Here is a 25753-nt window from a genome sequence, read left to right as displayed (position 1 = left end):
TTTGGACTGAGATTTCTTGCCCCATTTTTTGTCTTCATCCTTTTGCGATTCTTTTGTTTCACATGGAATGATGTCATCGAAGGGAGAATGTAACATCTGCAGAGACGATTTAAGGAAACAGAGTCTGGCGAAATTGGAACAAATGAATGGTCAAAGTGCTAAAATACTATTGTGTAATACCCATACCTCAGTGGTTTGTAACTTGTGTGGATTTAAAGGTCTTTCCTCCGGATCACATTCCATTTCTGCTAACCTGAGCATGTTGTACATTGTATCACCTGTCACCTGCATTGAGGAAAGGAAGATTCATTTACAGGAAAATATGGCTTCTAGAATCTGTTTGCTGCAATTACAACTGAATTGGCTCAGATTACAAATGCTGCATACTAAAAGATGTACCTCATGCATGGATCTTCTTTTGGCGTTTTACCTTTCCAAAGATGGTGTGTTTGTCGTTGAGCTCATCTGCCCGGCCAAGGTGAAGAAAAACTGGCTGCCGTTGTCATGGGGCCCTGCGTTGGCCATGGCAACCAGGCCTCGTCTGTTGAAGTGCAGTCTGGAGTGGAACTCATCCTGAGAACGTGGGACAGAACCAACAGAAAAACAAGAATCAGACCCACTGTTTCATCATTAGTAGCAGTAGTATTGGTGAGTTGGCAAAGGTTCTAAGTAGAAGAGTTCCGTTTATGTCTAGTCTATCTTTTGGGGGGATTGAACATGATCAGAGATAATGAGGTGATGGAGACAGTGAAAGTTAATCTTGAACTGCCGTCCATAGATGGACTCTCCACCGTCCCCGTCCAGGTGCCTGTGGGATCTCCTCCTTGGACAATGAACTCTGGCACCACTCTATGGAATGATATTTGAACTTACTTTACCTGTTGTCCATACAGTTGGTCCTTTTGGTAGGGATATGAGACAATATATCACAGGAAAGTATAATTACATCAACCTTTCAAAGTGCTGGTTCAGATTTCTAGCAGAACCATGTAAACAGGTGCACGAGCTAGGCAAGTCTCGTGCATTTTATATTGTGCATATAATTCAGGTGATAGAAATCTGAACGTACTACCAGCGCTTTGAACATTTGATGTAATTATACCTTCCTGTGATATGTCTCACATCCCTACCGCCAAAAGGCTGAACCGCAGGGCCAACGCTCATTTCTGCCCCACGTAGACTTCAATGCAATTCAATGTCAGGTTTCTAGACAAAGATAATATGTTCTGTATGATCATAGTTTATCATGCAAACCATTGTAGTGACAGTGAGATATTAATAAGGATCGGCAGGGGAACAAATGCTCGCGCTCACCTTTCCATTTGATGGAGGCTGTTGAATGTAGATGTTGCTCATTCTGTCGTTGATATTAACGAACAACTAGAAACCAGAAATCCGTTGTTTTTTCAGCAGTAGAATAGATAGCTAATTTAGAAATCAGCACTAAGTGGTTTGCAAAGATGTAGAGATTAATGTCTACATTTCTTGCTAACCCAGATTACTGTCAACCGCCATGTTGTTTAAACATGGGTGCTTTATTTACCTCGAATCAATGGGGGATGAAGGGTATTTGCCAAGTCAATGCTTGGAAGCTTTTTTCCCCTAATATTAGTTCGAGGGTGATATTTTTCAAATAGTAACGAACTATTATTACACATTTGTAGGAGAATTACGTAATTACACAACTCTGTTAAAATATCGATCATTATTTTCATATTCATCTCTAAAATTTGGTCCGTGTGTTACATTGTAAACAATCCCACTAAAACATCGTACAGAACATAAGTTAGCTTGAAGGAGGCTTGCACATTTATATCAAGAAAACACTCATTATGAAAGATGTATGAAAAAGAAGAGAGTCACAAGTACTAGTAAATTAGAATTATTTCTCAAGTAGTGAGTGAAATCCGCTCAAAATGCGGTTTTACCAAAGACGGAACAGGGAACTAACCAGTTGATATTTCCTACCGGAGCTATTTTGTAGAGGACCCACTGGGAACTTTGTGGTTTGAAATTTATGAACGCAACAAGGTTTTTGTCTATAAAGTGTGATAATGGCTGCATCAGGTATGTTTGATCCAACTTAAAACGAATCAGATGTGATATTATAATGGCAATTGGAGTTAGCTAGCTATAGCCTAACTATCGAATACTTGCCTTTTTTTAATGGAATTTATGTATTGCTAGGTTAGCTAACCTTGCACCTCTGATTAGCTAGCATGATTGTGCTCAATATTTAGATAGCTAGCTAAAGTTATTTCGACAATAGTTTGTGTATGGTAGTTTAGCTTCCCTATTCATTTCATAATAGTTGTGTTATGTTATAGCTAGTCTCAATGTGAATCATAGAAGGAATCCAATTATTTTAGGCGTGAAATATAACGTTACAGCCCTACGTTTTTGCTACACATCAACAAAGTAAGAAGTTGTGACATTTCTAAATTATTTGATTTCTCACTTAATTTGCAGGTCCCAATAAGGACATCAGAGCTGGGTGTAAGAAATGTGGTTATCGTAAGTAATCTTTTCTCTAACTCTACATATTCAAGCCTTGTGAATACAGTTCCAGCATGTTCTTTGCTGTCCCCTGACCCCTGAGTGTGTCCAATCACATTTTATTGGTCACATACACATGGTTAGCAGATGTTAATGCGAGTGTAGCGAAATGCTTGTGCTCTAGTTCCGACAGTGCAGTAATATCTAACAGTAATCTAACAATTCCACAACAACTACCTTATACACACAAATCTAAGTAAAGGGATGGAATAAGAATATATACATATAAATGTATGGATGAGCGATGACCGAGCGGCATAGGCAAGATGGTATAAAATACAGTATATACATATGAGATGAGTAATGCAATATATGTAAACATTATTAAAGTGGCATAATTAAAGTGACTAGTGATCTATTTATTAAAGTGGCCAATGATTTCAAGTCTGTATGTAGGCAGCAGCCTCTCTGTGTTAGTGATGGCTGTTTAACAGTCTGATGGCCTTGAGATAGAAGCTGTTTTTCAGTCTCGCTGTCTCAGCTTTGATGCACCTGTACTGACCTCGCCTTCTGGACCGTAGCGGGGTGAACAGGCAGTGGCTCGGGTGGTTGTTGTCCTTGATGATCCTTTTGGCCTTCCTGTAACATCGGGTGCTGTAGGTGTCCTGGAGGGCAGGTAGTTTGCCCCCGGTGATGCGTTGTGCAGACCTCACTACCCTCTGGAGAGCCTTGCGGTTGTGGGTGGAGCAGTTGCCGTACCAGGCGGTGATACAGCTCAACAGGATGCTCTCAATTGTGCATCTGTAAAAGTTTGAGGGTTTTATGTTACAAGCCAAATTTCTTCAGCCTCCTGGGGTTGAAGAGGCGCTGTTGCGCCTTCTTCACCACACTATTTGTTTGGGTGGACCATTTCAGTTTGTCCGTGATGTGTACGCCAAACTTTCCACCTTCTCCACTGCTGTCTCGTCGATGTGGATAGGGGGGTGCTCCCTGTGCTGTTTCCTGAAGTCCACAATCATCTCCTTTGTTCTGTTGACGTTGAGTGAGAGGTTATTTTCCTGACACCACACTCCGAGTGCCCTCACCTCCTCCCTGTAGGCTGTCTCGCCGTTGTTGGTAATCAAGCACACTACTGTTGTCGTCTGCAAACTTGATGATTGAGTTGGAGGCGTGCATGGGTGAACAGGGAGTACAGGCAGGGGCTGAGCATGCACCCTTGTGGGGCCCCAGTGTTGAGGATCAGCGAAGTGGAGATGTTGTATGTCATAATCATACTGTGCTAGATACAGCTGCTCTCTAAAGTACATCCCTTCATTATTCTCTTCTGTACCCTTGTCATTTCATCAGCGGGCCACCTGACGTTCGAGTGCCGTAACTTTGTGCGTGTGGACCCCCGGAAAGACATTGTCCTGGACGTGAGCAGTACAAGCAGCGACGAGAGTACGGAGGACGAGCAGGAGGATCTGCCTAACGACAAGCTGGGCCGGGGAGGAAAAGACTCAAAAGGTCAATACAGTACAACAGACAATTTTTTTATTACATTTTAATTTAACCTTTATTTTCTCAAGGAGTTGTACTGAGACCACAGTCTCTTTTGCAGATGAGCCCTGAATTACAGAAAATACAAACAACAAAATGCAAGCGGGAAGAAAAACACGGCCATAAAAAACAAAAACATTCATCAGTAATAAGGTCCTCAATCAGATTTCTGAATTGTCTTCGAGGCAGCAAAACATCACATTTAAGAACATTTTGACGCTTGTTCCACAAATAACAGAATAATAGTTATGTTATAACAGACTTAGCACTGCTGTATTACACTGTTATAACATACACAGTTATATGACCTAGTCTTCATCACCTGTGTTGCGCTCACTTTTATTCAAGTGTTTTTTGTTGTCTGAATGGTTTTGTGTATTTCTCCTGATTGCTGTAGGTTCCCAGGAGGACGCCAGGAAAATTAAACACAAGAGGAGGAAAAGTAAAGACAGAAAGTCTGAAAGGAAGAGGTACATCACATTGTCTTCTAATTCCAGTATCTATGAGAAATAATTATGCCTAGTCTCAGTGGTGTTGTATGTTTAATAACTGTGGATGTTGTCATTTTTTGCAGGTCCTTTTCATCAAGTGACGAAGGGGAGAGCAAGAAGAGAAAGAAACACAAAAGCCACAAGAAAAAGGGCAAGAAGGAAAAGAAGGAACGTCACAAGAAGAAGCAGAAGAAGAAACATGATTCTTCCTCATCTGACAGCTCCAGCAGGTCCTCTGACACTGATTGATAAGATGGAACATTTAGGGACAGATTTACTGAGTATTTGCACCTGTCATTTAACAGAGGAATCAAACTAAGACATGAAAATGTATTTAGACACACTTTTTCATAAAATATGATGCAGTTTTTTTAAAACTTGAATTTGATATTTTGTTCTATGATTTATGTCCTATGGAAAGTAATAGGTGCAGACACTGAGTGTATCTGGCTCTCGCGTTTCACATATTCAAGGTCTGGTCAATATAGCCTCTGCTACAAATGAAACAATGGACCCACATTTACTGTTACTTGTTTGACTTTGGTGAATGCTGAAAGTATTTTTTTGTTATTGATGGAATTTGTTATTAAAGGTATTCTATACATAGAAAGCTTGTAGATTATCTGATTTATTAGCAAGCCGTTTGAACTTTTTATTTTCCAAGTGTTGATCTTTCAAGTAAGTTACCAGAATGGAAAAGGCAGATGAAAGAAAAGATAGATGCAGAGCCATGTACTTTAATTCCACGTCAGTACTGCAGGGAGCGGTATTAAGCTATTGAGTTTTTCTCCAAGCCCGCGGTGAACGGATACGGACACCGAGGGGAAAACAGTGAATTCGGCAACTATGGCGGCCACCACAGAGAACGCAGATCTGAAACGAAAACTAGACGATAATCAGGATGAAGTAGAAACTGGAGAAGAGGAGGAATGGGTTGGACCCATGCCAAGCGAGGCGACACAGACCAAGAAGAGAAAAGGTTTATGATGGAAAAGCTAACCAGCGAGTTAAAGCAACTTGAGCTAGCGAGCTATGCTGCATTGCTGGATGTGTGCTAACTTCTGTGCTCCTCGCTATTAAGCTAGCCAGAGTGGCTATTGCTCAAACAATTTCCCAGAACAAAGCTGAAAATCGTGTTGCTCTCATTGTGATTGCTTCTAACAATGGTGGTTTTGTTTTTGTACAGTGCTGGAGTATGAACGTGTGTATTTGGACAACTTGCCATCGGCAGCCATGTACGAGAGGAGCTACATGCATAGGGATGTTATAACGCACATTGTCTGTTCCAAGTAAGAATTGTAACGTTAGATAACTAGCTATTGCAGTTTTCTAGCTACAGATATATGGTTCTTTGTCGGTCATCACAAGTTACCACAGCCACAAAGTCATAAACCCTGCCTACGTCTGCAATTTATCTTCTTAACATCGGATTTTGAACTTAACAGTAACCTTAACCACACTGGTAACCTTATGCTTATCCTTGAATTAGGGTTTTTATTAATATTTACGATATTGCCAATTTTGATTGCGGCTGTGGTTCAGTCTTGATCCTATGAGACACTTTCACTTGCTGATTTGTTTACTTCCTGGTACATTGATTTGTGTTTTCCTGGATGCCAAATGTTACACACATACCAATGCTGATCAGTCTGCCTCATAAATTCTTGTATTATTTTCATTTCCAGGACAGATTTCATCATCACAGCCAGTCAGGACGGTCATGTGAAGTTCTGGAAAAAGAAAGAAGATGAGGGGGTAGAGTTTGTCAAACACTTCCGCAGTCATCTGGGTACGAATAATGCCTCTGTATGAATTAACATGTATCTTTATGCAACCTCAGACTGGGCTTTAGACTGCCTGAAATGTAATTTCAGGGCTATAATTCACTGTTCTTCTTGTTCTATGTGTTACAGGAGTTATAGAGTGTATTTCTGTCAGTGCTGATGGAGCTCTATTCTGTTCTGTTGGGGACGACCAGGCCATGAAAGTCTTTGATGTGGTCAACTTTGACATGATCAACATGCTGAAGCTGGGGTGAGTTTGCATCTTTTGCTTATTGTTTTTAAAGGTGAAACTTTTAGCAATTTAGCCTGTTTCCTTAAAGCCAAAAGATATCCCTTCTCCCGCTTCAAGAACACCATACATGTTATAGAGCTACGGCACATATGTTATTCCTAGTTGATCTGCCATTCCTCTGCTCTGTGTGTTGTGTAGTTTCCACCCTGGCCAGTGTGAGTGGATCTACAACCCAGGCGATGCCATCTGCTGCGTGGCCTGCTCAGAGAAATCCACTGGGAAGATCTTCGTCTATGATGGACGGGGAAGCAACGAGAAGCTCCACACCTTCGACAAGATGCACTCCTCTCCGCTGTCCCAGATCCGCCTCAACCCTAGATACAGGGTTATCGTCTCCGCAGACAAGGCTGGAATGCTGGAGTATTGGACCGGCCTCCCCAGCGAGTTCAAATTCCCCAGGCACGTGGACTGGCAGTATAAGACTGACACAGACCTTTATGAGTTTGCCAAAAACAAAACCTACCCCACCAGCCTAGCCTTCTCCCACGACGGGAAGAAGATGGCTACCATCGCCACCGACAGGAAAGTCAGGATCTTCCGCTTCCTGACGGGGAAACTGATGAGGGTGTTTGATGAGTCGTTATCGGTAAGTTTCCAACTTTCAGAATCAGGACTTTAATTTATTTCATATTGCTATTAATAAACTGTGCTACTTGTTAAAATTTATCACAAGATACTCACATTGGTAGCGTAGTATTCACCGTTTCCCACATTTCCACAGTGCATTTATCTGAACTGTGCTCATTTCTCTCATCATGGCCCATCTCTGACCTGATCCTGTAGAAGTTCACAGAGCTGCAGCAAATGAAGCAACAGCTGCCAGACATGGAGTTTGGTCGGAGGATGGCGGTGGAGAGGGAACTGGAGAAAGTGGATGGCATCAGGCTGACCAACATCATCTTTGATGAGACGGGTCACTTTGTCCTCTACGGAACCATGCTGGGCATCAAGGTCATCAATGTGGAGACCAACAGGTAGCATTTAAATGGTCAAAATGGACTTCACAGACAGTAATATCCTCTAAAAACACAGTAGTTGTCAGCCACGGAGAGCTACAGGGAGAGCAGGCTTTTTGCACCAAAAAAACACTAATTCAACTTATCAAGCTCTTGATGATAAATGAATTAGTTGAATCAGATGTTTTAAGGCTGGATGGAAACATTTTGCACACACTGTTGCTCTCCAGGGCCAGGGTTGTGGACTGCCTCTAACCCTTGCCCCAACAATGTTTTCATGAAACGCCTTTGTCTTGTGAAAGTGACAAGAGCATTAGTCTAACATGTTTTTATTTCCCACCCGTGTGTGTTCAGGTGTGTACGTATCCTGGGGAAGCTAGAGAACATTCGTGTGGTGAAGCTGAGCCTGTTCCAGGGGGTTGCCAAGGCATGCAACACAGCTCCCACCATCGAGATGAAGGCATCAGACAACCCGGCCCTGCAGAGCACAATGCCAGACCCCACCATTTTCTGTACTGCTTTCAAGAAGAACCGCTTCTACATGGTAATCAACTTTATTTGTCCCTGCAGGGCAGTTGTAGCTCGTCCAAAAGAGAAATGGTCTATTACTGTTGCTCCCTTGCAGTGCTGCTATTTGTTATTATAAACTGGGTGGTTCAGGCCCTGAATGCTGATTGTTTGAAAGCTGTGGTATATCAGACCGTATACCACGGGTATGACAAAACATTTATTTTTACTGCTCTAATTACGTTGGTAACCAGTTTATAATATCAATACGGCTCCTCGTGGGTTTGTGGTATCTGGCCAATATACCATGGCTAAGGGCTGTGCCCAGGCACTCTGCGATGCGCATAAGTACAGCCCTTATACCAGCCATATACCACACCCCCTCGTGCCTTATTGCTTCATTCTTTGCCATATTTTCACCCGCATTACATCATTTCCTCAGCATTTTTGTCACTATCCCTTCTTTTGTTTTGGTAGTTCTCCAAGAGGGAGCCGGAGGACACTAAAAGTGCCGAGTCAGACAGAGACGTGTTCAACGAGAAGCCGTCTAAGGAGGAGGTGATGGCTGCTACCCAGGCAGAGGGGCCCAAAAGGGTGTCAGACAGCGCTATCATCCACACCACCATGGGAGACATCCACATAAAACTGTTCCCTGTCGAGTAGGTCACCCTCCGTTGTTTTAGAGCTTCCTTTCCATTTGCAATGCCATGGGTTCTGTCTGCTAACTTTCCTCAGAACCTATACAGTCTTGCAATTATATATTTTATTGGACAATTTTACTTATGTTTATGGACTACTTTGTATCTCAGGTGTCCCAAAACAGTGGAGAACTTCTGTGTTCACAGCAGGAATGGTTATTTCAATGGCCACATATTCCACCGCGTCATCAAGGTAGGACATTTTAATCACTGCTCATTGTTTTGACTTTGTAGTAGGAACTTAAATCACAAGATGTGATGGACTATGTTTTGACTGTTGTCTTTCCTCTCCACCCAGGGCTTCATGATCCAGACAGGGGACCCTACAGGGACAGGCATGGGAGGGGAGAGTATCTGGGGAGGGGAGTTTGAGGATGAGTTCCATGCCACACTGAGACATGACCGGCCCTACACACTCAGTATGGCCAACGGAGGCCCCGGCACCAACGGATCACAGTTCTTCATCACCGTCGTGCCCACGGTAACTAAGGGGCTGACTCTGTGAAGTCTGATATTTTACTTAATCGACATTCCTTCAGTTGAAGTAATGTCTTTATCCCTGTTTTGTCAAGTATTGTACATTTCTGCATTATGTTCAAATAAACATCTCTCCCTACTTGTGTTTAAAGCCCTGGCTAGACAACAAGCACACCGTGTTTGGAAGGAGTGCCAAAGGAATGGAGGTGGTTCAGAGGATCTCCAACCTCAAAGTCAACCCTAAAACAGATAAACCTTACGAAGACATAAGCATCATTAACATCACCATCAAGTAATCGTGTTTCCATCTCACCAGTATGTTGTGTACTATTACGTTCCATTTTTAAAGTAAAGTGTTGGATTATTCAAGTGCATCTTGCCGCCTGTTGCATTTTTTTTCTCTCTTGGATGTGAGAAATTAAGAATTTGTTGGTTGCTTAGTAACATGTTTGTCAACAGAGCTGTACTTTGAATAAACCAGTGTCTTAACATTCATTACAGAACATTCAGATAGAAATGTCCATGTTACTGGCAAGGGAGTCTGACAGGATATAGAATCATTTGTTATCTAGCTGCAACTTTTCTGAATTGGTTGGACCATATAAGCTCCCGAGTGGCGCAGCATCTCAGTGCAAGAGGCTTCACTACAGTCCCTATCACATCCGGCCGTGATTGGGAGTCCCATAGGGTGGTGCACAATTGGCCTAGCGTCATCCGGGTTTGGCCGTCCATTGTAAATAAGAATTTGTTCTTAACTGACTTGCCTAGTTACATTTTAAAAAGCAACATCCAGTTTATTTAATAGCGTCACATTAATTATGATTTACAAAAGCCATGATCAAATCCACGAGTAATGTGTGGATGTGCACTGCACTTCTAAATGTTTCAAAAACTCATGTCAGAATCTGAAATCCTTTAACAGAGGGCTCTTCACACATGCATTTTATTTTCACATAGAAGTAGTAACATTACATAGCAATGAGGAAAGTGAATTCAAACCACAGGATGGTTCCTCCATACAATGAAAGGTGTTTGGTTAATGTTTTGACTAAGTTTCACATCTACATGTGGGTAACGTTAATGGAGAATGTAACAAACAGCACTCCAGACAGATGGGCTAAAACAGAAGACCATCACAGGTTGTGTCCTGGTTTCAAAAGAAGCAAGTATCACATTCTGTAGGGCACAACATTCTTGAATGTTCAGAAATATAGTGTGTAGATCATCCTCTGTCAATTAGATGAAGGAATCATGTCTAGTCTATTACATCTGCAACATGAGTCAAACATTGCACCCTCATGAGCACAACCCAGATGTATTGAAGCGGCAGAAAAGTGCATCCAATGAATTCTGCATGCAAGACACTCCACAAAACAGGTGGGAGAAAGATTTCATATAACACTTTAGACGTTTCCCACCACAGCTACTACAATATCCCCCACCCACCCAACTGCACTATTTAACCAAGGTAAATAATAGCTGAATTCAGCCCACTACCAGTGTCATTTCAAGACCTGATGCTGCATTACATGAAATCATCACAAGTCAAGTGCATTGGTACCAACGAAAAAAATCTACAACATGGAGTTTCGCCATGAAATGAATCTCATCTGATCTGCATTGAGGCAATATGGGAATGTGTAGTCTTATAAGCAGGTTAGTTTAGTACGCTTGAGACAATCCCTATAACCTGGCCCTGTTAGCATACCCACGACAGAGCAGAGTACAAAGCATTATGACTAATGATGGATTCACTGGCTGTGGGTTAGAAGCTTATCCGCAGGTTAGGGGTGAGAAGGGTAGAACGGCTATAGGATGTAGGGTTAAGGCCTTAGTATGGGGTAAAAGACTAGGGCCTTAGTATGGGATGTAGGACTAGGGCCTTGGTATGGAGTGAAAGGTATGGGATTTAGGGAAGAACTGAAAGGTATGGGATGAGAATTTGGTAGGACTGGTCTTTAGTGTATGGCTTGGACTGGGTCTACCAAAAGTCAATCATCAGGTAAAAGGTTTAGGTAGATGTGACTGGTGCAGGTCTATGGTGGACAGGTCTTTATGGTGTGGATGGTTTAAAAAGATCGTTCTGGGATCTATGGTAAGGGGGTTTTACTTGGTAACAGAAGTCAGTAATCAGAGGAGGTTTTAGGCCACGTCCAGCAAGGGGAGGTCTAGGCCACGTCCAGCCCCCCTGCAGCAAGGGGAGGTCTAGGCCACATCCAGCCCCCCTGCAGCAAGGGGAGGTCTAGGCTACGTTCAGCCCCCCTGCAGCAAGGGGAGGTCTAGGCCACATCCAGCCCCCCTGCAGCAAGGGGAGGTCTAGGCCACATCCAGCCCCCCTGCAGCAAGGGGAGGTCTAGGCCACGTCCAGCCCCCCTGCAGCAAGGGGAGGTCTAGGCCACATCCAGCCCCCCTGCAGCAAGGGGAGGTCTAGGCCACGTCCAGCCCCCCTGCAGCAAGGGGAGGTCTAGGCCACATCCTGCCCCCCTGCAGCAAGGGGAGGTCTAGGCCACATCCAGTACACCTGCAGCCACCAGCTGTCGGGACAGCCAGTCCAGGCCCTCGTGGAGCCCCATGCCACTGCGGGCATCACATCCCTGGATGTGCCAGCTCCTCCCACAGCACAGCTTGTGGAGACTCAGCAGCTCCGTCATCTCCTCCACCGACACAGCCCCTGGGACATCCTGCAGGTGAGGATAGACGAATCAATGAGCTAATCAGCCAATCAACATTTGAGTAATTTAGCACACACTCTTATCCAGAGCTACTTACAGGAGCAGTTTGGGTTAAGGGCCTTACTCATAGACAGATGTTTCACCTAGTAGGCTCGGACACTAAACCCCTGGGCTAATTAATCAATGTGCGTGTGTATACCTGTTTCTTGGACCAAGGGGTTGTGTGTGTGCGTACCTGTTTGTTGGCGAAGATGAGCAGCAGGGCGTCTCTCAGCTCCTTCTCTGTCAGAAGTTTGGCCAGTTCACTGTGGGCCTCCATCAGCCTATCCCTGTGACAGCTGTCAATCACAAACACCACCGCTGGAGAGTGAAAGGAGACAGAAAAAATAAGTCAGGGCCCTCTTCACTCAAATCATCCTTATAACGTTTTACAATTCTCTTTTCAAAATCAGTACATTTGTCATAGTTATTGATATACAGTGTACAAAACAGTGTACAAAACATTAGGAACACCTGCTTTTTCCATGAGAGACTGACCTGGTGAATCCAGGGGAAAGCTATGATCCCTTATTGATGTCACCTGTTAAATCCACTTCAATCAGTGTAGATGAAAGGGAGGAGACATGTTGAAGGATTTTTAAGCCTTGAGAGAATTGAGACATGGATTGTGTTTGTGTCATTCAGAGGGTGAATGGGCAAGACAAAAAATGTAAGTGCCTTTGAATGGGGTATGGTAGTACGTGCCAGGCGCTCCGGTTTGTGTCAAGAACTGCAACGCTGCTGGGTTTTTCACACTCAACAGTTTCCCGTGTGTATCAATTGTCTGTCACCCAAAGGACATCGAAACAACTTGAAACAACTGTGGGAAGCATCGTAGTCAACATGGGCCAGCATCCCTGTGGAACACTTTCGACACCTTGTAGAGTTCATGCCCCAACGAATTGAGGCTGTTCTGAGGGCAACTCAATAGTAGGAAGGTGTTCCTAATGTTTAGTATACAGTCCATGTTAGGGAAGCAGGTAATATGAAAGAAAGAGTTAAACAGATACCTTGTGTGTTCAGGTAATAGTGCTTCCAGAGAGGCCGTAGCTTATGTTTCCCACCAACGTCCCAGATGGTGAACTTGAGATTCTTATACTCCACTGTCTCCACATTAAAACCTACAGATGACAAGGAGGAGGAGTGGCTATACAATTCAGGTACATTTTAATGACTGACACTGTTGTGGGTTTACCTATGGTAGGGATGGGCTGCATAAACTCGTCCTGTTTCAGTTTGAAAAGGATGGTGGTTTTCCCAGCACTATCCAATCCCAGGGTCACCACCCGGATCTCCATCTTAGGGCCGATGTGGACCCGGTTGTCCTGGAACAGAGAAAACAATGTAGTCTAAATGAAGTTACTAATTATTTTTCAATGGAGTGTATGACGTTCTGTATTCCTACAGAGTAGAGCAGAGTGCTGTACCTTGGTGAATGTGACGGGGATACCAGCGTCAAGCTGGATGTGGTCGGCCAGCTCAGTGAACTGCTGCTGCTGTTTCTGCAGAGTCTCCAACAGTCTGTTGATCTCCTGCTTGGCCAGGACCACTCTGCAGTCATCCTACAGAGAGAGACAGGGAAGACATCAGTCATGACTTAGGAAAATCACATTTGCAAATGTGATTTTCCTATCTGATTTCAGACCATACAAAAGTCCTTAGGAAGACCTTGGTGATTCTTATTAAAAATGAGAGCACCATCCAGTGCAAGCAGAGATTGCAATCCTACAGTGTGCTCTAGAGATGTTATGCCCACCAGTGGCCCATTTAGGCTCCTACCTGCTGCAGTGTCTTCTCGCAGTGCAGGCAGGCTGTGGACACCTGGGACAGTAGGATGGTCATGTCTTCCTGCTGTTGTCGGAGCCAAATGAGCCTTTCCCTGACATGTGCGTCCACTACACTGAGCGCCATCTCCTCCTGTCTGCACAGCGTCTCGTGGAGGTCGGCGAAGTAGGCCCGTACGCAGGACCGTGCGCTCTCTGCCGTGCCTGGGACCTGGGGAATACCCACAGACGACTGAGTCCATCAGGAATACACAGATTACACACTGCATCATGAAATATACACTATGATAAACCATAAGCAATGTTATGACTTTTTGGAAGGAAATACAATGATGTTTCCCAGGACTTTGAGATGTAGCTACTGTAATTTTTAAATACAGTAACAGCTTTACAGCGATTATACCTTAATTACATTTGCATAGCCTATCTATCCACTTTGAAATCTAAAGTTCATCTGTTGTTTAGTATGCAAAAAGTTGTTATCCACAGCCAGCTGTTCTTACATGTTCGGTGTGTGCCATGCCGATGCCATCCTCCACTATACGTTCTCCTCCCTCAATCTGCTGTACGATCCCAACCAGCTTCCTGGAATATTCCGACACCTCCTCTGTGAACGTCCGGATACAGTGGGCCATGTCCAGGATAGACGCACGGATCTGATTGGCTTCTGCCTCCAGAACTGCATGCTACAGGAAGGAAGCAATCAGCAAGGAGAAATTAACACAATCATAGTAGGGCCAGGACAATCCTCATTAGTATCGTGGCAAGGAAAGAAAACACGAAGCAGATTCAACTTCTTTATGAAAACAGCCCTAATGTTGAAAACAAACATAATTATGTTGTCATCCAGAGTCACCTTTTATTTAGCTACAGTATAGAACACAATAGTTTACATCCAGCAGGTTTTTAAAGGACCAAAGAGTTTGGTCTGCTTTGTATTTTCATTTTTGCCATGGACAAAATATTGCGATACTGGGATCGTCACAGCCCTAAATCACACCAGCTGAACTACCAACCAGTACAACGACAAATTCCTTTAGCTATTCTGATTTGCTTGTTGTCTCTAGTGTTGCTAGGAACGTTGCTTCAGAGATTGACCTGTCAGTCAGTCAATAAATACAGCAACCAGTGAGGCTACTCCCAGCTGACTCGTCCTCCTTCCATACCTTGTGTCCCTGGTGCTTGCCGTACTCTTTGCACACGCAGCACATGAGCGGCCCAGGCTGGCAGAGCTCCTCCTGACAGACGAACTCGATGGCGTGGACCTGGTGCTGCGGGCATAGTGTCTTCTCGTGGGGCTTGTCTGCCAGGGGTACCTGCCGGTGCTTGGCTAGGGTGCGGGTGGAGTGGGTGAGCTGGGAGCAGTCGGCACACAGGTGGGTGGCACACACGGTGCAGTACATAGATGCCGTGTGGCTCTCGTCCTCGTCACAGCGGATTATAGACTGGAGGGGAGGACATACGATAGTGTTACATTTCATGTGTCGTTGTCATTAAGCAAGTGTCCTTGAGAATTGGATGGATGGATGTGAAAGAACTAGGCAGATCAAAGCCAATTCCCATATAGCTTTCACCTATCCTTTCTGCGTTTTCAGATAATTGCAGATGAAAGATGGGAACCCAGGGTGGGGGTAACCACGGCCTACCTCAAGATGGGAACCCAGGGTGGGGGTAACCACGGCCGACCTCAAGATGGGAACCCAGGGTGGGGGTAACCACTGCCTACCTCAAGATGGGAACCCAGGGTGGGGTTAACTACTGCCTACCTCAAGATGGGAACCCAGGGTGGGTGTAACTACTGCCTACCTCAAGATGGGAACCCAGAGTGGGGGTAACTACTGCCTACCTCAAGATGGGAACCCAGGGTGGGGGTAACCACTGCCTACCTCAAGATGGGAACCCAGGGTGGGGGTAACCACTGCCTACCTCTCCCATGCCTGTTAGGGCGTCCTCTGCCATGCTCAACTGGCTGGACGCTCCATTCTGCAGCCTCTCCAGAAGCTCCAGCAGGGCAAAGTTCTTCTTCAGACCCCACACACCAGAGTCCCCTGAGAGAGACAGTCAATAAAACGCATTCATTCATCATCAAATCATTCACACATTTCCCAGAGACGATGGACTAAAAGCTTACAAGTAAACAAGTGAGACGTTAGACCTTATATTGTGATGGATATTACATCACGCTCACTGACACAGGAACACAAAAGGCCTGTATAGAAACTAAACCCTACGGAACTCACCCAGCTCTGTGACCTGTCTGTCAAAGGGGCAGCGGATGGCTCTACCATGCAGGGGCAGCCGGGTCAGACAGTCATGACAGACTGTGTGACCACAGAGCAGCAGCCGGGGGACTTTGTCCCCCTGGAGAGAGAAGACATCTTCACACACCCCACACTCCAACACCTGGGGACAACAACACACATACAGGTCGCGTCAACCACACACATAAGTTGAGTTTACTTAGATGGACCCCTTGTCATTGCATATCAATTCAAAATGTACTTATTTCTGCAAGGACTGAGATGGTGTCTGTGTCATGTTTCCCGTAGGCAAATTCATCTGGCTTCTCATGGAACTCATTTGGTTAGTGTAGTGTTGACGAGAAGACACACAGCTAACTACACATGGTGGTTTGTTATTAAAGTGCGTAGTTAGCTAGTGCGACAACACTAGCCTGCCTGCGAAATCGCCATTTCATTGAAGTTGTCATGCAAAACCGCACTTTTATGAAGGTAGTAAATGTTGTTTTGAGGGTGATTCCTGAATCAACTACACCCAGCTAGCGACTTTTCAGATGGCACACAATGTTCTACACAAAGAAGTAGCAAGTTAACAAAATGTTAGACTGGCTATCAGCAGTAGCTAGCTATAGCTAGCGGCTTAGAGCCTTAACGTTAGCATGCTATTCTGCTAATGAGAGGTGGAGTTAGCTGATGCAGTTGCATGGTTGATACAAAAAGCTGTGATAATGGCACTTAACCCAGATGGTGATTCTGTTTGTAATCTTGTGGATTGCATGTCTATTGTCTACGTAGACACACAAACAAATTCAGGCCGATCGTTTGACAATGCGTTTACGGCCCGGCCGCAAAACAGCAGAATTGAGAGTTCCCCCGATCCGAGCGCCCTTGTCGGTAATTTGAGCAAACGACGTATCGCCTTCAAACGTTGTTTATATGCTTATTTATACGTACAAGTATTCAACCAACCTTCACGGTGCTGCTTGTGGCCCCCCTGACGTGCCGAACACAGACGTCCATCGTTGCTGCGGTTCCCTGCTTGTTTACACCCACAGCAGCGGCCATCCTAGACCTAGGACTAAACCATTTACACAGTTAGTGTGGATTCGAAAATGCATATGCGGAATATCTGTAGGCCACACAGTTAATTTGACCAAATGGAACTATAAAATGTAACTTTGGTGCTTATTTTGTGTTGGATCGATAAGAATTCGGTTATATATATAAAAATATAAAGCTACAATGAAACTGGCGACTATTCACGACCCCTTATATGGACATGGAAGAGTCCGGTTCTAAGGTTTTTCGATTTTAACGCCCTCTTGCGTTTTTCTGCAACACTTACACACTCGCCTTTTTTGTATAACGGTGACGTTGTTATTCCGCGCCTATGTTTTGAGCAACACGAATGACAACCGTCAAAGCAAACAGCCTGATCATTCCCCCCTAAATAAGTACCTCACTAATTCAATAACGTCTACCCCCACTTAGTGCTGAGGTAAGAAGCTTTTCATGTGCAATAATGTTATCAGAGTTGAGGTATTGGCAAGCGGACGCCGCGCATTCACATGAGTGGATGCACGGCGCCGCTTAGGGCTAAGTTAGATAGCGACTTTAGCTACGTTTCGTAGCCACATTCACAATTATTGCCAAACAGATTGCTAGCTAGCTGACGAAGTTGCTAAAATTACATTGAAATGTTGTATGGTACTAGAGCCGTGCATACCACCAATGAGTGGGCTCATCAAAAAAATGTAAACAATGGAGCAAATGCATGAATTATTTTTTGTTGATTGAATTGCTAATGAGACCTCCTCCCTCTCTCTTGGCCCCCAGGTGACTGAGGTGACCCGTCATGTCTCACTCTCAGCAGCAGTCCGCCCCCGGGCCCCTCCCCACGGCCCCAGACTCCCCTGCCATGGGCGTGACGGTCAGCGGCAACGTCACCAAGTATGCCATGAAGAAGAAGAAGATCCTCAACGCCGAGGAGAGTGAGCTATTTGAGCTGACGCAGGCCGCAGGCATCGCCATGGACCAGGAGGTCTTCAAGTACGTCTGATGGGGGGCATCTCAATAGTCTAACTTGGCTTCCTTTCCTCATCAACCCTCTCCTTTTCCTCTGATCTGAACACTGAGCTGGTATTCTGAGCTGGTATTTTTAACCCATCATATCCTACAGACCTAGACTCTGACTAATGCATTGATCAGGCCACTACACTCACTGATTTTGTGTGTGTGTGTGTGTGTGTGTGTGTGTGTGTGTGTGTGTGTGTGTGTGTGTGTGTGTGTGTGTGTGTGTGTGTGTGTGTGTGTGTGTGTGTGTGTGTGAGAGCGTGTACACTGTATTCTTAGTTTAATCCTTGTCCTCTCCTGTAGGATCATTGTGGACCTGTTGAAGATGAACGTGGCTCCACTGGCTGTGTTCCAGACACTGAAGGCCATGTGTGCTGGCCAGAGGATAGCTGAAACCTCCATGGGAGACTCCTCCACCGCCTCCTACCCCAACACCACCACAGCCCCTACAGAACCCAGAGGTCAGTAGGGTCTGGATCAGGTGGTGAGAGCGCTAAAGAGGGGTTGTGGTTTCCTGTTCCGCAACAATACTGCTTTCTCACTGGTAGCCCAGCCAGAGTATATAGCTCATTGTTTCCTCTACATAACAGTACATGTCTCTCGGGTAGGGACAGACAGAGAAGAGTGTTAATGTTTCTATAGCCTCAGAAGTTATGTTAGAAAGCCTTGGGAATTTCCAATTATGAAGATGATTAAAAAAAGGATGGAAGGTGGTGGAGTCAAGATAGAAACTAGTGTTACGTTTTCCAGTTATCAAACCAATTAAATATTTTGCATGGATGGTGCTCCAAACAGAAGTTGAGTTTCTGAAAAATTTTCAGACTTGCAACCTACATGCATAAGATTCAAAACTAAGGTCGTATAGCTTACTAAAATGTTGTCTGACGAAGTAGGAAAAGCGAGACACAACGAAATACCTCTCCTGAGGGGAAATGTAATGTCTACTCAAAGCCAATCAAATGTGAGTGTTGAATGCCAGCTCTCCCATTGTAATGCAAAAACCAGTACTAAAGTTCTCCAGACTTCCACTAGTTTAGTCAACAAGATTTGGGAGAGCCACAGGAGACTCTACCATACCATAATGGTACCTGTATGTCTGTCTGTCGGGTAAGGACAGACAGATAATTATTGTTTTTATTATTTAGGTGGAATAGAAAATATAGATCTCTTTCTGTTGCTTTGCTTGCTTTGCAGCCTTCTGCTTAAACCCTTGTATTCTGCTCAGACAAGATATTCCCCCCTTTCACCTCCCCAGCTGAGTCTCTACACCTAATCTTCCAATGTCTCCTATTCCCCTCACTAACTAACACATTGCTGCTATTCTCTTCTCCACTTTGCTCCACTGTGGCCTTGGCCAGCCAGCTGAATAGAAATGAATGGAGAAGAGAATAGGATACATTGGCCTCCAGTCAAACACTAACTTTACAATGTTACCTGTATATTTCAGTTTGCACTCTAACTCCTCTCCAATTCTTCTCTATGTGTGTTTCTGTGTATTTGTGGTGTGTATGCACAAACACTCTGTGTGCGTATCTATCTCGCTGCTGAAGAAGAGGACTCTGTTGTGTCTGGCCCTAAAAGCTTTAAGCCCCCTGCACCTCCCCCCACCTCCTCCTCCACCTCCTCCTCTGCTGGCCCCAGGCCCACCAGGGTCAACTCCAAGATGGTCTACGACACCTCCTCTCCTCACTCTCAAGGTCCCCTTTTCACTCTCTCCTTTTCTTCCCTCTATCCCTCCATCTCTCTCCAGAAACTCTTCAACCTCTGTTTTTTTGCCCGTCTGGCTCCAGTACTTCAATGTCTTCACCTTGTGCACTGAGTTTACTTAGTGTGTAGGGGTTTCACAGTGTGTGTGCGTGTGGACTCAGGTATACTCAGTGTATTAGGTACACCACCCTGTTCATGAAAATGGGTTGCTCCTACAGACAGTGAGTCACGTAGCTGTGGCTTGCTATATAAAGCAGGCAGACAGGCATCGAGGCATTCAGTTACTGTTTGATTGAATGTTAAAATGGCTAAAACGAGTGGCCTCAGCGACTTTGAGCGCGGTATGATTGTCGCTGCCAGGCACGCCGTTTCAAGTATCTCACACACAACAGTCTAGGGTTTACCGAGAATAGTGCAACAAACAAAAAACATCCAATCAGCAGCAGTCCTGTGGGTAAAAACAGCTTGTTAATGAGAAGTTGAAGGAGAATTGCAAGAATTGTGCGAGTTAACAGGCGGGCCAGAAACAGGCAAATAACAGAGCAGCACAGTGGTGTGCAGAACGGTGTCTTGGAATGCATCCTTTCACAGATGAGCTACTGCAGCAGACGACCACACTGGGTTCCACTCCTATCAGCTAAACACAACAAGTGTCTCCAGTGGGCATGTGATCCCCAACACTAGACAATTGAGGAGTGGAAAAGCATTGCCTGGTCTGATGAATCCTGGCTCCTGTTGCGTCATGCTGATGGCAGAGTCAGGATTTGGCATAAGCAGCGTGAGTCCATGGCCTCATCCTGCCTGATGTCAACGGTACAGGCTGGTGGTGGTATAATGGTGTGGGGAATGTTTTCCTGGCACACGTTAGGTACCCTGATATCAATTGAGCAACATTTCCGCGACACAAAGAATTCAGACTGTTATGGAGGCAAAGGAGGGTCCGATCCAGTACTAAATAGGTGTACCTAATAAACTGGACTCTGGGTGTATGTGCATTTGTTTGTTAACCTCATCTTCCTGTCTTTGTGTTTTCTCTACTCATGTAGATTGCAGCCCTATATTTGACAAAACGTTTTTGACTGCATGGTTTTAAATTTGATTCACCTGCTTGAGGGGTTGGCATTTTCCCCATAGGGCGATTTAGGAAGAGTCTAGACTGAATAAAGTGTTCCATCTTCATTGCTGTCAGTCATGCTCTCATAAGTGTCTCATTGGTCTTTCATCTGAACATGCTCATCTGCATGTTCTTATTCCAGCCCAAACACAGCCATTTTGCCTTGCATGACAGGCACACACACACACACACACACACACACACTGCAAACCATCCCACTCACCCTTCTCTTTGTTTTTGCAGTGCGTAGTAAAGCGGGTGCTGGCCATGGGGAGAAGAGCAGAGAGGGTTCCAGCCAGAGGGTGCCACGCCAGCCCAGCGCCACCAGGGGGCAGAAGACCACCAAGAGCTCTGGAAGCAGCAGCTCCTCCTCCCAGATCACCCCAACTACCACCAACTAGACCCCACAGGAAGGAGAGATGACTGATGGGGCACCTCACAAGTCTTAAGTTGCTTCCTCTCCTCGTCTTCTTTCCTTCATCTACATTAACGGCTATAGAATCTCCTCTCCTCCTCGGTTGAATTAAAATAAATGAAGATAAATGACAGTTGTTTTAGTGAAGGTATGAACCTAGTCCACCATGTTGCTTCACCTTTCATATACTTCCACGTCAGATGAGTAGAGGAGGAACCTTGTTTCAAATACAGTATTGAAAGTCAGAATCAGTGTGACCTCTAATGCTTACCTCTTGGTCACCAGTGCTGATTTTCGACCTGCCAAAAAGGCTGGGAGAAGTGCCTCTTTGGGTCCAGAGTCCATTGGGATATGTTAGTGTATAATGGTTGGGTTGAGGATAAGGGTTGACAGAAACAGTTCCTAGTACAGTACCATGGGCTCATACTTTAGATAGGATATAAACCATTCGGTCTTAAGAGGGGTGCCATCTGAAAATACTGTTTTGTGATTGTTGTTTTTATACCATGAACACACTCAACATAGAAGAGTTGTCTAAATTGCTCACCATTACAGCACTTGTGGAACCAAACATTTTCATAACATCTTGTCACAATAAAAAAATAGCACTTTTGGGGACCTCTATACAAGGTGTGTTGGTTGTCTTTGTCTACCATGCTGAAATCCAACACAATACTGGGTCTTTTGTTGTAATTTCCTTTGGCTTAGCGAGAGTTACTAGAGTACAGCCCATTCTGTTGCCTCTCTTGTCCAACACAACAGACTGCTGTTGTATTCTGCCTGATACCCACGAGGATAAAGTGAGTGAAGAGGCAGCAGTTAATGATGCACATGCTTGTCCCAAAATGTTATCAAAATAAAAATCTAATTTTTACAAGCTACTGCGTGTTCTTTTCTCTGTCCACCATAATGAAACCCAACACAATACAGTCTCTGTGTCATGTGTGTACCTTGGAGATGGTGAGTAAAATGTGGTGGGCTTTGTGATGTTCGGTCTACTGTGATGCTACAGCTGGGAAGAGACAGAACAAAGCACTGCACAGGTCACCTCTCTGGGACAATGCCTCATCGTATAGCATTGGTTCAATTCAATCATTTTCTTATTCATACCACTGATATTCTAAAGGTGTCCTCTTCCTTTATCTCTCCCTGTCTGTAAATACTGAATAGATATGTTATATGCACTATATCTATTCAGGTTCATGGTTCTGACATTGTCCAGTGAATCTTGTATACAGGACAAAGATTATTACTGTTTGAAATGTGTACTGTTCATCATCTATTTGACTAGAACCAAAAAATGTGATCATATTACTCCAGTGCTAGCCTCTCTACACTGGCTTCCTGTTAAGGCAAGGGCTGATTTCAAGGTTTTACTGCTAACCTACAAAGCATTACATGGGCTTGCTCCTACCTATCTTTACGATTTGGTCCTGCTGTACATACCTACACGTACGCTACAGTCACAAGACGCAGGCCTCCTAATTGTCCCTAGAATTTCTAAGCAAACAGCTGGAGGCAGGGCTTTCTCCTATAGAGCTCCATTTTTATGGAATGGTCTGCCTACCCATGTGAGAGACGCAGACTCGGTCTCAACCTTTAAGTCTTTACTTAAGACTCATCTCTTCAGTAGGTCATATGATTGAGTGTAGTCTGGCCCAGGAGTGTGAAGGTGAATGGAAAGGCTCTGGAGCAACGAACCGCCCTTGCTGTCTCTGCCTGGCCGATTCCCCTCTCTCCACTGGGATTCTCTGCCTCTAACCCTATTACAGGGGCTGAGTCACTGGCTTACTGGTGCTCTTCCATGCCGTCCCTAGGAGGACGGCATGAGTGGGTTGAGTCGCTGACGTGGTCTTCCTGTCTGGGTTGGCACCCTCCCTTGGGTTGTGCCGTGGCGGAGATCTTTGTGGGCTATACTCGGCCTTGTCTCAGGATGGTAAGTTGGTGGTTGAAGATAATCCCTCTAGTGTTGTGGGGGCTGTGCTTTGGCAAAGTGGGTGGGGTTATTTCCTGCCTGTTTGGCCCTGTCTGGGGGTATCATCGGATGGGGCCACAGTGTCTCCTGACCCCTCCTGTCTCAGCATCCAGTATTTATGCTGCAGTAGTTTATGTGTCGGGGGCCTAGGGTCAGTCTGTTATATCTGGAGTATTTCTCCTGTCTTATCCAGTGTCCTGTGTACATTTAAGTATGCTCTCTCTAATTATCTCTTTCTCGCTTTCTTTCTCTCTCTCTGAGGACCTAAACCCTAGGACCATGCCTCAGGACTACCTGGCATGATGACTCCTTGCTGTCCCCAGTCCACCTGGCCGTGCTGCTGCTCCAGTTTCAACTGTTCTACCTGCAGCTATGGAACCCTGACCTGTTCACCGGACGTGCTACCTGTCCCAGACCTGCTGTTTTCAACTCTCTAGAGACAGCAGGAACGGTAGAGATACTCTCAATGATCGGCTATGAAAAGCCAACTGACATTTCCTCCTGAGGTGCTGACTTGGTGCACCCTCGACAACTACTGTGATTATTATTATTCGAACATGCTGGTCATTTATGAACATTTGAACATCTTGGCCATGTTCTGTTATAATCTCCACCCGGCACAGCCAGAAGAGGACTGGCCACCCCTCATAGCCTGGTTCCTCTCTAGGTTTCTTCCTAGCTTTTGGCCTTTCTAGGGAGTTTTTTCTAGCCACCGTGCTTCTACACCTGCATTGCTTGCTGTTTGGGGTTTTAGGCTGGGTTTCTGTACAGCACTTTGATATATCAGCTGATGTAAGAAGGGCTATATAAATACATTTGATTTGATTTGATTTGACTCCAATAAAGACTTTTCGCCAGTGCAACATTGTCTGTTCAATGAGTTGGGCCTGTAAGGTATGTGGTGACCTTATGGTCTCTCCCTAAACGGCTGGTGTGATGTGACAATGGAAGACAGTGTATTGTCTTCTCTCAGGGACAGACTCAAACATTTACTGAGATATGTCTCTGGTTTCTTTGGCCTATAGGGGGAACTGAAGGCACATGGGGTGTGCCTACCAGCAATCTTACACCCCATCCCGAGTGGCGCAGCGGTCTACGACACAGCATCTCAGTGCTAGAGGCATCACTACAGACTCTGGTTTGATACTAGGCTGATTCACAACCGGCCGTGTTTGGAAGTCCCATAGGGCAATGCACAATTGGCCCATTGTCATCTGGGTTAGGGTTTGGCCGGGTTAGGCATTCATTGTAAATAAGAATTTGTTGTTAATTGACTTGCCTAATTAAATAAAGGTTAAAAAATATAATCCAAAATGTAAACCCCCCTACATACACACACACCCTAAGCATATTATGTAGCTCTAGGATGTATTTAATGAGATGAAACATTCAGAACATTGCACATGTTGTGGCCCAATGTGTGGACAACACGATTCCATATTTTACATGACAATTATATTCTACATTCTGTAGCATTTGCCTTTTATCTGACTCTACAGTGACCATTACTTTGAATCTACATTTTGTCTGAGTATAAGGAAGTAGTGTTTGTTTGTTTACACGTATTTGTGTTTCAGGGACACTTGGGTGCACGTTCGTATAAGAGTGTGTGTGTGTGTGTGTGTGTGTGTGTGTGTGTGTGTGTGTGTGTGTGTGTGTGTGTGTGTGTGTGTGTGTGTGTGTGTGTGTGTGTGTGTGTGTGTGTGTGTGTGTGTGTGTGTGTGTGTAAGACCCCTAGAGTCGATGTTCGCACACCTGCGGAAATCTAATTATCATAATAAAAAATCCCCATGAAAATCTGTTTGTTTAAACTAGAGATAGATATCTGGTGTTAATCCACCGCATACAGCCATAAAACATAGAGATCAAACGGGGAAATGGTTCCAATATTTTTTCCACCATACATTTTACCCCATAGAGGATTGAAGAAACATTTAAAATAAGGGCTGTGTTTCGTGTAGGCTTACCCTTTTTTGATAACTGTGTAAATCTCTTTAGGACAAGGTGACTTTTATCAAAATATTCGCATACTAATTAACTGCTAATGTGGCTATCATAAAGGATTACAAATGCTGATCTGGACCAGACTGACGAATTGAGGAAAAAGTAAGAATCTCTGGATTAACTATCTAATGTTAGCTAAATGTAGAAATTAATAAATCAGCTACATTCTGCGAACTGTCTTGTGCAAATTTTTAATTGCCACAATACCTGTTAGCAAAGGTGCCAGCTAGAGATGACGTGCAGGAGTTTGCAAGGATTTCTATTTTTTCATGATGTCTACTTTGATGCTAATTAGCATTTTCGAATCTGAGAGTAAATAGAGATGAATATATTGATAAAAGTCCCTTTGTCCGAGAGAGATTGACATGGTTATCAAAATGCCATGCCAGACTGAGCCTATACGAAACACAGACTTTATTTTAAGTGTTTCTAAAAAATCCCCTATTCGGAAAAATTAATTGTGGAAAAACTATTGGAACCATTTCCTTGT

At 44.5% G+C, this 25753-nt stretch overlaps 4 protein-coding genes across 7 annotated transcripts; 3 read left to right on the top strand and 1 right to left on the bottom strand.

Moving 5' to 3' along the window:
• Positions 1–1958: 1958 nt before the first annotated feature.
• LOC129811807 (protein SREK1IP1-like) lies at positions 1959–5136 on the top strand. Its single transcript, XM_055863442.1, has 5 exons — positions 1959–2067; positions 2470–2514; positions 3844–4002; positions 4433–4505; positions 4610–5136. The coding sequence occupies exons 1-5, from the start codon at positions 2055–2057 to the stop codon at positions 4773–4775; spliced, it is 456 nt and encodes a 151-aa protein (XP_055719417.1). The 5' UTR covers positions 1959–2054; the 3' UTR covers positions 4776–5136.
• Positions 5137–5322: 186 nt separating this feature from the next.
• On the top strand, positions 5323–9745 carry LOC129811775 (peptidylprolyl isomerase domain and WD repeat-containing protein 1-like). The gene is made up of 11 exons (XM_055863378.1): positions 5323–5505; positions 5713–5815; positions 6212–6315; positions 6440–6560; positions 6741–7188; positions 7386–7576; positions 7913–8102; positions 8543–8724; positions 8875–8956; positions 9062–9244; positions 9393–9745. The coding sequence occupies exons 1-11, from the start codon at positions 5373–5375 to the stop codon at positions 9534–9536; spliced, it is 1881 nt and encodes a 626-aa protein (XP_055719353.1). The 5' UTR covers positions 5323–5372; the 3' UTR covers positions 9537–9745.
• A 406-nt stretch (positions 9746–10151) lies between these two features.
• On the bottom strand, positions 10152–17053 carry LOC129811781 (E3 ubiquitin-protein ligase TRIM23). 2 transcript variants are annotated; one of them, XM_055863391.1, is made up of 11 exons: positions 16945–17053; positions 15976–16138; positions 15662–15783; positions 14902–15180; positions 14239–14421; positions 13731–13967; positions 13379–13513; positions 13147–13276; positions 12962–13072; positions 12148–12272; positions 10152–11921 (listed from the first exon to the last, which is right to left on the bottom strand). In XM_055863391.1, exons 1-11 carry the CDS (start codon positions 17038–17040, stop codon positions 11742–11744), a joined length of 1761 nt encoding a protein of 586 aa, XP_055719366.1. In that variant the 5' UTR covers positions 17041–17053; the 3' UTR covers positions 10152–11741. The 2 variants fall into 2 exon arrangements, with proteins under 2 accessions (XP_055719366.1, XP_055719375.1); XM_055863400.1 differs by having other exon boundaries at positions 13731–13946.
• Positions 17054–17322: 269 nt separating this feature from the next.
• mzt2b (mitotic spindle organizing protein 2B) lies at positions 17323–22165 on the top strand. 3 transcript variants are annotated; one of them, XM_055863424.1, is made up of 5 exons: positions 17323–17473; positions 17812–18024; positions 18352–18509; positions 19602–19745; positions 21113–22165. In XM_055863424.1, the coding sequence occupies exons 2-5, from the start codon at positions 17831–17833 to the stop codon at positions 21268–21270; spliced, it is 654 nt and encodes a 217-aa protein (XP_055719399.1). In that variant the 5' UTR covers positions 17323–17473; positions 17812–17830; the 3' UTR covers positions 21271–22165. The 3 variants fall into 3 exon arrangements, with proteins under 3 accessions (XP_055719399.1, XP_055719391.1, XP_055719407.1); XM_055863416.1 differs by having other exon boundaries at positions 17324–17473; positions 19599–19745; XM_055863432.1 differs by lacking the exon at positions 19602–19745 and having other exon boundaries at positions 17328–17473.
• The last annotated feature ends 3588 nt before the right edge of the window (positions 22166–25753 follow it).

The sequence above is a fragment of the Salvelinus fontinalis genome, chromosome 2 (genome assembly GCF_029448725.1).
Source record: "Salvelinus fontinalis isolate EN_2023a chromosome 2, ASM2944872v1, whole genome shotgun sequence".
Classification (NCBI taxonomy): domain Eukaryota; kingdom Metazoa; phylum Chordata; class Actinopteri; order Salmoniformes; family Salmonidae; genus Salvelinus; species Salvelinus fontinalis.
Note: the sequence above shows the minus strand (reverse complement) of the source record. Positions and strands in the feature narration are given on the sequence as shown.

Bases quoted from the DNA above. Each gene is read 5' to 3' on its own strand.
- LOC129811807 (XM_055863442.1), top strand. The intron at 2,515-3,843 runs GTAAGTAATCTT...TCATTTCATCAG, and splicing joins GTGTAAGAAATGTGGTTATC to CGGGCCACCTGACGTTCGAG. The intron at 4,506-4,609 runs GTACATCACATT...CATTTTTTGCAG, and splicing joins AGAAAGTCTGAAAGGAAGAG to GTCCTTTTCATCAAGTGACG.
- LOC129811775 (XM_055863378.1), top strand. From the start codon at position 5,373: ATGGCGGCCACCACAGAGAACGCAGATCTGAAACGAAAACTAGACGAT. The intron at 7,577-7,912 runs GTAGCATTTAAA...GTGTGTGTTCAG, and splicing joins ATCAATGTGGAGACCAACAG to GTGTGTACGTATCCTGGGGA. The intron at 8,725-8,874 runs GTAGGTCACCCT...TTTGTATCTCAG, and splicing joins ATAAAACTGTTCCCTGTCGA to GTGTCCCAAAACAGTGGAGA.
- LOC129811781 (XM_055863391.1), bottom strand. From the start codon at position 17,040: ATGGCCGCTGCTGTGGGTGTAAACAAGCAGGGAACCGCAGCAACGATG. The intron at 15,181-15,661 runs GTAGGCAGTGGT...CCTCCCCTCCAG, and splicing joins CCCTAACAGGCATGGGAGAG to TCTATAATCCGCTGTGACGA. The intron at 13,073-13,146 runs GTAAACCCACAA...TGTCATCTGTAG, and splicing joins GCAGCCCATCCCTACCATAG to GTTTTAATGTGGAGACAGTG.
- mzt2b (XM_055863416.1), top strand. From the start codon at position 17,831: ATGTCTCACTCTCAGCAGCAGTCCGCCCCCGGGCCCCTCCCCACGGCC. The intron at 18,025-18,351 runs GTACGTCTGATG...CCTCTCCTGTAG, and splicing joins ATGGACCAGGAGGTCTTCAA to GATCATTGTGGACCTGTTGA. The intron at 19,746-21,112 runs GTCCCCTTTTCA...TTGTTTTTGCAG, and splicing joins CTCCTCTCCTCACTCTCAAG to TGCGTAGTAAAGCGGGTGCT.